Source organism: Podarcis tiliguerta (assembly GCF_965153285.1).
Source record: "Podarcis tiliguerta genome assembly, chromosome: 4".
Taxonomy (NCBI): domain Eukaryota; kingdom Metazoa; phylum Chordata; class Lepidosauria; order Squamata; family Lacertidae; genus Podarcis; species Podarcis tiliguerta.
In genome coordinates, this window is record NC_139537.1 from 9,607,641 (window position 1) to 9,620,209 (window position 12,569).

General features: G+C 46.9%; 1 protein-coding gene across 2 annotated transcripts in view; it reads right to left on the reverse strand.

Annotated features, from left to right (window-relative positions):
* The window catches only part of NARS2 (asparaginyl-tRNA synthetase 2, mitochondrial), a 44,045-nt gene that overhangs the window by 14,135 nt on the left and 17,341 nt on the right, over positions 1-12,569 (reverse strand). For both annotated transcript variants that reach the window (XM_083436608.1, XM_083436609.1), the window contains exon 7: positions 8,723-8,823. In XM_083436608.1, coding sequence (XP_083292734.1) covers positions 8,723-8,823 — 101 coding nt within the window. The remainder of the gene's footprint in view (positions 1-8,722; positions 8,824-12,569) is intronic.

The following is a 12,569-nucleotide window of genomic DNA, read 5'->3' on the forward strand; positions in this document are numbered from 1 at the left end:
CACCTAGTTTTTTTTGGGGGGGGGGGAATAAAGAAAAAATATTTTATTTCCCCCCAGGTGCGGGGCTGGAAGAACCAGGTCCGGGAACAGCGGGAAGGCGTGCTTCGCCTCCCCGCTGTCCCCCGAACTTGTGCGGCTGGCGATGGGGAGAAGTGCGCTGAGCCCGGGACTGGGGGCAGCTCTGCGCAGCCACCGGGAGCCGGGCGGGACTTCACACTCCGCTCCCAATGGCTGCGCAGAGCTGCGCTGAGCCTGGGACTGGAGGCAGGTCTGCGCCGCCATTGAGAGCCGGGCGGGACTTCGCGCCCGGCTCCCGATGGCCGCGCAGAGCTGCGCTGAGCCATTGACTGCAGGCAGCTCTGCGCAACCCTCGGAGCCGGTCTCCCAAGGGTTGTGCAGAGCTTCCTGAAGCCTGCATTCGCCCCATAGGACGCACACACATTTCCCCTTCATTTTTGGAGGGGAAAAAGTGCGTCCTATAGGGCGAAAAATACGGTATGTCCATAAGTGTAGGTTCCACTGTACTGGGCTCAATTCTACGGCATCCCCCAGATTAGAAACCAGGCAGGCCATGTCAGTACTAAGTTTCAGACTCTGGGTTAGAAATGGCTTAACATCAGGAAGTCTTGGAGCCTTAAACGCTGCTCTAGCATTTTATTCTTCCATGTTCAGATCTACGGTTAAATTTTGTATACAGTGATACCTCAGGTTACATACGCTTCAGGTTACATACGCTTCAGGTTACAGACTTCGCTAACCCAGAAACAGTGCTTCAGGTTAAGAACTTTGCTTCAGGTTGAGCACATAAATCATGCTCCGGCGGCATGGCAGCAGCAGGAGGCCCCATTAGCTAAAGTGGTGCTTCAGGTTAAGAACCATTTCAGGTTAAGTACGGACCTCCGGAATGAATTAAGTACTTAACCCGAGGTACCACTGTACTGCATGTTTGAATTTCTGTAAGCCACCTGCTGACACAAGAAGAGTCTGGTGGATCAGGCCATTGGCCCATCTAATCTCAACGTTTTGACTGAAATTATTTCAGTTATAAAGAAACAGCCCTGTCCTATGGAGAGGCAGAGTTGAAGTTTTGCTCCAACTTCTGCACAACAGCCTTGCAGAGAAAGACATCAGAAAAGCAGGATGGTTGCAACACACCAAAGCCCATCTATAGTCCCGCATCCTGGTCTCTGGGGGGGCCGATCAGATCCCTCAGTGGGAAACCGGCAAGCAGGATTCATGCAAAGGACCCCTCTCCCCTCCTATGGTGGTACCTTGGTTCTCAAACGCCTTGGTACTCAAACGCCTTGGTACTCAAACAACTTGGAACCCAAACACTGCAAAGTGTTTCGCTTTATAAACTGTTTTCGGAAGCTGAACGTTTTGAGTGTTACACTTCTGATCTGAGTGCCACACTTCCGATTTGAGTGTTACACTGAGGTCTGTCTGCTTTTGCTATTTATTTTGCGTTTTTGTGGCTCTTTTTTGTTTGTTTTTGTGACTGTGCGGAAGAACCCAGTCCAGCTCCTGATTAATTGACTGATTGTGTGACTGCAGTACATTGTTTATTGCTTTCATTTTATGGACCAATGGCCTCGTTAAGATAGTAAAATTTGTGTTAAATTGCGTTTGTGTTAAATCGTTTTAGGGGTTGTTTTTAGAAGTCTGCGACGGATTGATCCATTTTGCATTACTTTCTATGGGAAAGCACGCCTTGGTTTTGGAACGCTTCAGTTTTGGAACGGGCTTCTGGAACAGATTAAGTTTGAGAACCAAGGTGCCGCTGTACTTAAAAAACATTCCTGCCTCCACTGTGGCGCCAGAGCACAGCCATTGCAGCTGGCAGCCATCTTTATCCCTCTCCTCTACGGATTTGTCTAATCTTACTGAAGGAGAAAATCACGCCTCAAACATGGGTTCAGTGTTGTTTTTTTCTCCTGATGTCAAGACTTCTCTCCCTACCTTCCTCCACAAGCTGGAACGGACGACAAGGAATAAAGAACAGGGGTTGCCAAAACTGCATATGCGTTGCCCGCCAAATCTGTCCCCCAAGCTACCCTGGCACAGATTTCTGAGGTAACCCTGCAATAATCCGCACTGCATTGTTGCAGGATTAGCTCCCAGCCCCTGCCTCACCCCCAGCTGCTAGTGCTTTGTAAACACCAATGAAAGATTTCCGCATCTGTGTATTTTGCAGATAAGAAAATTCAGCGAAGATCTGCAGGGTTTGTGCGCGCAAGGTGCAAGGAGCATCTCGTACAAAGCAGAAAAACCTCCGCCCCCCCCCCCCAACGAGCTTTCCCTCTTATTTCCAATCACCTAAAGCAAGAAAAGGACCCCATTGTTCCCTTTGTCCTCTGCAAACCTGGAATTTACTGCCAGGGAAGAAAGCAGAGTGCCCTGCCGATCTTAATTAAGAAGCAGCAGAGATGTTATTAAGGCAAACTATCTGCGCACAACCAGCCATTTCTACAAGTTGAAATGAGGGACCCCATTGACCTGCAGAGGTTTCTGGGGAAATGGTGGAAAGAGCTGGGAACATGGTGCCTAGAAAAGAGTAAAGGGAAAGATGGATAGCTGTCTTTTAGAATGCATTTCTATTAATTGACTGTGATCTTATGTAAACTGTGCTATTTTTACTGTTAGCCGCTCTGAGCCCGGCTTTGGCTGGGGAGGGCGGGATATAAATTAAATTTTAATATTATTATTATTCAGTTAGGGCTGTGTTTTCCCTCCACTACCGGGGGCAGAATGCTTTTGCCTTTTATCTTATTTAACTAATTAGTTATTTGCCCGTATCACCCCTTCCTGGGGGACTTGTGGACAGCAGCCAGCCAGATATCATAAAAGCGACCAGTAGCCAAACTGAGAGAAAGCTCGTTTTTCTTGGCCACTAAGCAGGACTCCTTAAAATGTTTGCACAACTTAGAAGGGCATATAATTGTTGTTGTTGTTGCTGTTATTGCCTCGCAAGACGAAAAGAATCCGTTCCGCGGGTCTTTTCGTCTTGCGGTTTTTTCGTCTTGCGAAGCAAGCCCATTGACAGAGTAGCGCTATTAGCGCTATTGGCTAAAAAAGGGCTAAAAACAGCTTTTTAAGGGGGGGGATTAGCGGTTTTGCTGCTAAAATGCTTTTAGCAGCTTAGCGATTCAAAATAAGGGGTTTTGGAGCAAAAGAAACCCCCGAAAATTTTCGTCATTTTTCGTCTTGCGAAGCAAGCCCATAGGGAAATTCGTCTTGCGAAGCGCCTCTGCAGACGGAAAACCCTTTCGTCTTGCGGGTTTTCCGTCTTGCAAGGCATTCGTCTTGCGGGGCACCACTGTATTATTATTATTATTATTACTATTATTATTACTTTTATTTGTACCCTGCCCCTCTGATTGGGTTACCCATGCCACAATGGGCAGCTTCTAACATATATAAAAACATAGTAAAACACTGCACATTAAAAAGCTTCCCTATACAGGGCTGCCTTCAGATGTCTTCTAAAAGTTGTGTAGTTATTTATCTCCTTGACATTAAGGTCCATGAATAACCATAGTTTAGAGGTCCCGGGCCCTATGGAAATCAGACTATCCTCCACCAGGGCCAGGGCCTTTTCAGTGATGGCTCCAACCTGGTGGAATGCTCTGTCCCATGAGACTAGGGCCCTGCAGGATTTAACCTCCTTCCGTCGCGCCTGTAAGACAGAGCTATTCCGCCTGGCCTTTAAATTGAATTCAGACTGATCTTTTATTTCCCTTCTCTTCCCTCCCCCTACCATTTTATGAAGATCACCCACTCTGAGACCCCACAGCTAATTCTCCGCTGGCCTCCTTGCTGGCCCAAGTAGGACAAATTCAGCCAGCTAGCCCTGGTGACTATCTAATGCTTCTTAGATGGATTTCCCCTAAATTGATTTCTGAACTTTGAATTTTATTGTTATTCATGTTTTTATACTGTATTTTATGCTGCTTTTACAATTAAGTGTTTTAAATTTGTTGTTAGCCGCCCTGAGCCCGGTTTTTGAACCGGGAAGTGTGGGGTTTAAATAAAAAATAATAATTATTATTATTATTAGAGGGCGTACCACAGGGTAGGTGCCACTACCGAGAAGACCTGGTTCCCTGTAAACTTCATTTCATTGGGAGCCGCCCAGAATGGCTGTGGCAACCCAGTCAGATGGGCCACAATATAAACAATAAAATAATTACAATTGCAATTTATTATTATTAGCACATTACTGAAAGAACATGTTTGCCTGAACCCACCCAAAAAGTGTGAATTTAAAGACTATCTACAGAAACACTGTAAAATTAATGAATGTTAGAATGATGCTGGATTGAAGCTAAGTGGGATTTTTTAGTAGCAATGCTAAGGAATATGTAAAAATGGATTGTTAACAGGTGATAACTTAAAGTTATAATATATTAAGATAAAAGATAAGATAAAATTAAAGAGGGAAAGGATTTGCTGAATTAACCAATTGAACTGGAATGCAAGAAAGGGAGGTGTGGGGAGGTCAGGGAAACAAGTAAATGAAAGATAAGACATGGAAAGACGGATTTGTTTTTAATTGTTCCTATTTTGTATTTTCTTTTTTTTTCTTTTTTCTAATTTTTGTAATATATTGAAAACTTTAATAAATATCTTATATATATATATATAAAGTGTGAATCGAGCCATCGTGAGACGGCCGCGTTCTTCAATTCATTATTTGTCAAGTGGCTTTCGGCAAGAAAGGGACACGACGTGGCGAAAAAAAATGGCGGCCATTGCCCACTTGAAGACACGGACACCGAGATCCTTAGTGCGTCTTTTTTTCCCCTCAGAGAAAAAGAGAGCACTGTCGGAGGCCAACTGGCCTCACTTCCTTGTAATCTGTTTTAAGACCCCTTTTTTCAGGCCCTTTCTTGAAGGCTGAAAAGCCTGGAATGTCATTTTGGCTCGAAAGAAGAAGAATTTCTCTCCAAGCGGATAAATTTAGCTCGTCTAAATTTAGCATGCATTCGAGAGGCTTAAGATGCCTGGTGTTGTTCTTAAATAATAAAAGAACATGTTCTTGAAGGACAGGGTGTGAAGCAATAACATTGTGTCCTGTACTCAAAGAGCCCTCACTGTTTATTTTGAAGTCCGGTACAAGGGTTTTTGGTTTTTTTTTGGTGGTGGTAGTGGAGACAAAACAAAACCCCAAAACCCCAAGAAACATCTTAAGGACATCACTATAATAATGACCGACATGAAGATGAGTCCCCTTCATTATACTTGCGTGGGGTGTCTATACTTTATAATTCTCGGCGGGGGGGGGGGGGAGTTCTGATTTAATAGAGTGCTGCGTCATTACAGCACCATTCTGTTCAATTTACCCAAACACCAACACTATACATTATAAGATGATTATTATTACGGGAAATCCTAAAACAAGGGGTCAGATCCCCCACACCCCAGATGAGCTAATTTGACAGGTGGGTGCGGCAGAACTGAAACAATAGATCACTACCAATCAGCTGATCGGGGCTGAATTCAAGTACCGCTTACATCAGGTAGCTCCAAATTTTGGCATCTAATGGTGTCAAACTCAGATAACAAGCCCTGCTTTGCCTGCCCCACACCTGATGTCATACATAGTGTCACGTGGGGTGGTCATGGGCTGGCTCAGGTTGACAGATCAAGGACGCATCTTCAAAGCCCAGCGGAATGCCAATACAGATGGGGGCAACTCATATTTCAGCAGGCAATATACAGTGGTATCTCGGGTTAAGTACTTAATTCGTTCGGGAGGTCTGTAGTTAACCTGAAACTGTTCTTAACCTGAAGCACCACTTTAGCTAATGGGGCCTCCTGCTGCTGCCGCACCGCTGGAGCACAATTTCTGTTCTCATCCTGAAGCAAAGTTCTTAACCCGAGGTACTATTTCTGGGTTAGCAGAGTCTGTAACCTGAAGCGTATGTAACCCGAGGTACCACTGTATTCAACAATAGTGAAAAAGCGTGTTACTTCATTACAACAAGCTGATATTGTGCTTGTTAGTCCGATCTTAATGCCCTTTCTACACAACGGGCAGAAAGTCCGGTCTTTAGAAAGCTCTACCTCTCTTTCAAATCAGAACCAGTGAAGGTCCTGTGTGAGTGTCTGGAGGTGGTTGGAGGATGGATGGCGGCTAACGGATTGAGGTTGAATCCTGACAAGACTGAAGCACCCGCCCTGTGGAACACCCTCCCACCAGATGTCAAAGAGAACAACTATCTGACTTTTAGAAGACATCTGAAGGCAGCCCTGTTTAGGGAAGCTTTTAATGTTTGATGCATTGCTGTATTTTAATATTTTGCTGGAAGCCACCCACCCAGAGTGGCTGGTGGAGCCCAGCCAGACGGGCAGGGTATAAATAATAAATTACTATTATATTATTATTATCTTTCAGGCAACCTGGATCCAGAGCAGTTTAGAGCTTTGTAATTTTATTTTATTATTTATTCATTTATTAAACTTGTATACCACCCTCTACCCGCAAGTCTCAGGGCGGTTCACAGGATAAAATGACAATACGAAAAACACAAAATGCACAATCAGAATAAAAGCAAAACTGACCCAGTAACACCCCCCCCCCCCCGGAAACAGTAACAACACCTTAAAACAGGGTCAGTGGCTAACAGGCATCTTGCAACAGCTGCAGCCTCTGGACCAACAACAAGGGAAGCCCCACACAAAGTATACAGCAGTAGTCTAAACGTGAGATTACCCAAGCCACAGTGGCCCAGAAAAGGAGGTAGTTGGACCTGGAGGTGGTGCAATGGGTCAGTGTGCCTGGCGGTTAACCTGAAGGTCGGTGGTTCGAGCCCACTCAGGGACAGCTGTGGGCAGAATTCCTGCATTGCTGGGGGTTGGACTAGATGACCCTGCTGACATTTCCATTCCACCTTAAGGAACAGGCATGTGGAATTGCTGCGTGTCACATGTCTGTTTACATTCCAGCACAGCTTGCTGGGAACTTCCGTTTGTGTATAGCTTTTGCTGTTCTCTCCGAGACGACATGAGAGACGACATGCTTCTTTGTTCTGATTTACCATATTTTTCGTTCCATAAGACGCACTTTCCCCTCCTAAAAAGTAAGGGGAAATGCGTGTGCGTCTTATGGGGCGAATGCAGGCGGGAAAAGCCCCCAAGAGCCACACACACGCTCCGTGCGGCTCTTGGGGGCTTTTCCCTGAGGAGGCCAGTCAGTCACTTCTCCCTCCTTGGGGAAAAGCCCCCAAGAGCCGCGCACCCTTTAAAGAGCGTGCGGCTCTTGCGGGCTTTTGCGGGAAGTGGGGGAAGGGACAGAGGGCAGCCCCTCAGTCCCTTCCGCCACCTCCCACAAAAGCCCGCAAGTGCCGCACTCCCTTTCACAAATCGCGAGGAGGGAGAAAAGCCTGCAAGCGCCGCACACACGCTCCACGCGGCTCGTGAAAGGGAGCGCTGAGCAGAGCCTGGGATGCAAACAGGCTCTGCTCAGCGCTCCCTTTAAAAATATTTATTTCCTTGCATTCCCCCTCTAAAAACTAGGTGCGTCTTATGGAGCGAAAAATACGGTGTGTTTAATAAATCTGTAGCTGCAGCATGACTTACACCTCACACCTACCTCTGTGTGCGAACCACACTCTGCTAATTGCGTGCCCTGGCTTTTGAAGTTCGGGTCGCTGATTTACGACCGAGGAGACGTCCGAGCTGGGCTTGCTAGATGGCCTCTCGGCCCCTCTGCATGTCGACAGACCCTCGGGTCCCTTCTAACTCTATGATTCTGCGATGCACCAGCTGAAGCTGGCACTCTTTCAAACTGAGACCACGTGACTCTCCTTTGCCAGGCTTCTCTGTTCCCCTGCCTACTCCACTCTCAAGTTAACCAGACACACCAGGGAGAGGCAGTGTGGTGGTTAGAGAACCAGGCTAGGAGCTGGGAGACCAGGGTTCGAATCCCCACCCAGCCACTAGGTGACATTAGGCCGGTCCCTCTCTCAGCCAAGCCTACTTCTCTTCAAGTTGTTGCATGTGCCATCTTGAGGTCTTTGGAAGAAAGGTAGGGCGTAAATGTAATATATAAGAAAGAAATATATTTGGGCTCACGCTTGTCCCTCCAATATTGGAACGTGTCCAGAGGAGGGCAACCAAAATGGTCAAAGGCCTGGAAACGATGCCTTATGAGGAGCGGCTAAGGGAGCTGGGCATGTTTAGCCTGGAGAAGAGGAGGTTAAGGGGTGATATGATAGCCATGTTCAAATATATAAAAGGATGTCACATAGAGGAGGGAGAAAGGTGGTTTTCTGCTGCTCCAGAGAAGCGGACACGGAGCAATGGATCCAAACTACAAGAAAGAAGATTCCACCTAAACTTTAGGAAGAACTTCCTGACAGTAAGAGCTGTTTGACAGTGGAATTTGCTGCCAAGGAGTGTGGTGGAGTCTCCTTTGGAGGTCTTTAAGCAGAGGCTTGACAACCATATGTCAGGAGTGCTCTGATGGTGTTTCCTGCTTGGCAGGGGGTTGGACTTGATGGCCCTTGTGGTCTCTTCCAACTCTATGAGTCTATGAATATGATTTCACTCATGACTGGGCTTCCAGTGCCATTTACAAGTGCCTCCCCATGGATATTTCCGTTGTGTCAACACCTTACAACTACCGCGGGGCCCAAAATACACCCACAGACACCCACAGAGTCAGCCTTAAATCTCCCAGCTGCGAAAATAAAAAACAAAAAACCAGCAAGATCCATACCCAGCCATCACTTCCAAGTGGAGTTGGCCAGAGACCGTCAAAAATGCAGGGACATCAAAGAAATGGGGGTTTTCTCCAGGTTCTTTCTCTTCATTTGCAGACTGCAAGAATTAAAACAAAACAAAACGGGAAACTGTTGATTAGCTCAGGGGTAGGGAACCTTCAGCTACCTCCAGCCCACGGGCCAAATTGCGTGCCCAGGGTTCAAATCTGGCCTGCGAGGCAGTTTTCGCCAAATCACATCCACCTTCCCCACACGTGGTGTCCTGTCTGACACAAGGCATGTGCTGTAATGACGGAGCTACCGTCCCTCCCTGATGGAGCTGCTTCGCTGCGATGTCTAGAAACCGTGGTTTGTTCAAACAAAGGCTTGTGTGATATCCGCAGTACATCAACCATTGCTAGCCTCCTTTAGAGGCCACTGCGCAACAGAAGTGAGTGTACAGATCAGATGGAAAACAGAAGGAGGCAAGCAACCGTAAACTACAGCATGTTGGTATGTGCAGAAGCTCCAAACCACGGTTTCCATTTCAACTGTGGTTGGCACCAACCATAGTTTGGCTGAACGTCTGAACGGTCACACACGTGGGCACTTTGCTTTGCATATGCATCCCGGGGAGTGGGGTGGCGGAGGAGAGATTTGCACCAGTTGCGACTTCCCAGTGCGAAATATACAGAGGAGAGCCACTGCGGTGTAGTGACTAGAATGCAGATCTGGGTTCAAATCACCCCTCAGCTCTAATGCTCCCTGGTTGACTTGCAACCTGTTAGCCGAACCAACTCCACAAGGTTGCTGAGAAGATAAAACATTTGGGGTGGGTGATATCTGGTTTCCAGCTTTGTGATATATCACAATAAACAGTCGTACCTTGGTTGTTGAACGCCCTGTGACTCGAATGTTTTGGCTCCCGGATGCCGCAAACCCGGAAGTGAGTGTTCCAGTTTGCGAACATTCTTTGGAACCTGAACGTTTGGCGCAGCTTCCGATTGGCTGCAGGAAGCTCCTGCAGCCAATCAGAAGCCGTGCCTTGGTTTTTGAACGTTTTTGGAAGCCGAACGGACTTCCGGAACAGATTCTGTTTGAGAACCAAGGTACAACTGTACTGATATATCACAATGACCGAAATAAGGATGGAGTTATGTAGAAGCACTGGCTAGCTTCAGTTTCCCCCACAATGTGATACTTGCATAGCACACACATCATGATTTACAATATATTGCTAGGTCGAAAATTATGAAACCAATTATCACGATATGGACTCGAAGCTGGTTTTAGAAGCTACATCGCCCAGCCCTAAAATACAAATCATGATTCACGATATATTGCCAGGTCAAAATATCAAAGTATGGACTTCAAGCCAGTTTTGGACAATATATCGATGTATTGCCCAGCCCTAGTATTCTGCTGAGGTCTTCGGAGGATAAAAAGATTGTTTAACGGCGACATGCACATCATTCATGCATTGCCCACATTTCCCGATGAATACCGCATTTTTCGCTCTATAAGACGCACCAGATCACAAGACGCACCTAGTTTTGGGAGGAGGAAAACAAGAAAAAAAATATTCTGAATCTCAGGAGCCGGAACAGCAAGAGGGATCGCTGTGCAGTGAAAGCGGCAATCCCTCTTGCTGTTCTGGCTTCTGGGATAGTTGCGCAGCCTGCATTCGCTCCATAAGATGCACACACATTTCCCCTTACTTTTTAGGAGGGAAAAAGTGAGTCTTATAGAGCAAAAAATACGGTAAATGCGAGTTCTGCATCGTGCCTAAAAGCACCTGTGAGCCAGGGGAAATGCTGTTATCCTTTATCGAGACTCAGTTTTGCGAGTTACACTGGAACAGCTTAAAGGAAAACTACAACCGTGTCACACATTGTTGTCCTGCACAGACACACTCCTCAAACTTCCTTTTGAACAGTTCTCACGCTAAGCACAAGAAGAACATTTATATTAGGGAGAGTTTAAATGCACAGTTCTGCTTGGGGGGGGGATGGGAGAGCTCCCTTGGAAATAACCGATGAAAGAACGAAAGAAAACCCTCTCTTTGAAGAGCCACAGGTGCTGTTCACAGACATGGAAGGAAGGAAGGTTTCGCGTCAGGATGAAAACATCTGTCATAAGAATTAAAACAAAGAGCAACGTCTTCAAGAAGGGGCTTTTCGTTTCCTTGCAACAGCCACCGGTGAAGATTGAAGAAAGCTTTCAGGCAAACGCAGGAGAGAGGAAACAAAAGGCAAAAAGATGAAATATTGAAGGATTCTTTTTGGATTTCTTTTTCAAACGCCTTGCCTCAAAAGGAACAAGACAATAACACGCCTGCTATGCTGCGGACGCCAGAAAAGGCCCTGGGTAGGAAAGGAAAACGAAGATTTCACTCTCCGTTTGCAGATACAACTTTCCATTCAACCTTATCCCTCGGTTACCTGAGGCGCCCAGAGAAATAGGAAAGCCAAACGGGTCTCCCCCTAATATTTCCCCTTCTCCGCCCCTGCCTCCATGAGGTGAGATATTTGTAGCAGATAAGGGGGGGGGGGCAGAAATACACCAACAGCAAGAGAAAGCCACAGAAAAATCTGAGCTCTTTCTAAGGGCTGGCTCCATGTTTGATGGGAGATAAAATGTAGTGTCCTACAGCGGAGGGACGCGGGTGGCGCTGTGGGTAAAAGCCTCAGAGCCTAGGGCTTGCCGATCGAAAGGTCGGCGGTTCGAATCCCCGCGGCGGGGTGCGCTCCCGTTGTTCGGTCCCAGCGCCTGCCAACCTAGCAGCTCGAAAGCACCCCCAGGTGCAAGTAGATAAATAGGGACCGCTTACTAGCGGGAAGGTAAACGGCGTTTCCGTGTGCGGCTCTGGCTCGCCAGAGCAGCGATGTCACGCTGGCCACGTGACCCGGAAGTGTCTTCGGACAGCGCTGGCCCCCGGCCTATAGAGTGAGATGGGCGCACAACCCTAGAGTCTGTCAAGACTGGCCCGTACGGGCAGGGGTACCTTTACCTTTTACAGCGGACACAAAAAAACTCCTTTTTTGTAACCGAAGGGCCAACACTCCATTCTGTACAACCTTCTGAGGGCCACATTCTGAAGGGGAATGGAGCCAAAAGCCAATGTGGGTGAAACAAGAAGTGTAAATTTAATATCTGTACAGCTGGGGGTGGGTGGGTAAGGGTTGTTATGGGAGGGTAGTACCTTTGGCAGGGGACGAGAGGTACAGTGGTACCTCGGGTAAAGAACTTAATTTGTTCTGGAGATCTGTTCTTAACCTGAAACTGTTCTTAACCTGAGGTACCACTTTACTTAATGGGGCCTCACGCTGCCACTGCGCCCCCGGAGCACGATTTCTGTTCTCATCCTGAAGCAAAGTTCTTAACCCGAGGTACTATTTCTGGGTTAGCAGAGTCTGTAATCTGAAGCGTATGTAACCCGAGGTAAAGTGACAACAACAAAGCAATAAGGGCATACAGTGGTACCTCGGGTTACAGACGCTTCAGGTTACAGAAATCGCGTAGCGGCAGCAGGAGGCCCCATTCGCTAAAGTGGTACCTCAGGTTAAGAACAGTTTCAGGTTAAGAACGGACCTCCAGAGCGAATTAAGTTCTTAACCAGAGGTAACACTGTACAGTGTCTCCATGTTCAATTTAGAGAGACTTTTACAGTTTGTTTACATTCGGTATGACACACTAATGTCATAAGACACTGTGCGGCTGGGGGGAAAGAGGGGAGAGATTATGATTTTTCGTTCTGTTGCACAGTTTTTGTGCAGGGTTTTTGTGTCGGCGTCATCTGGGTAGGTCGTTTATTTACATATCTATTTCTTTTTATTGGCTTTGTAAGAATTAGGAGGGTTCAGA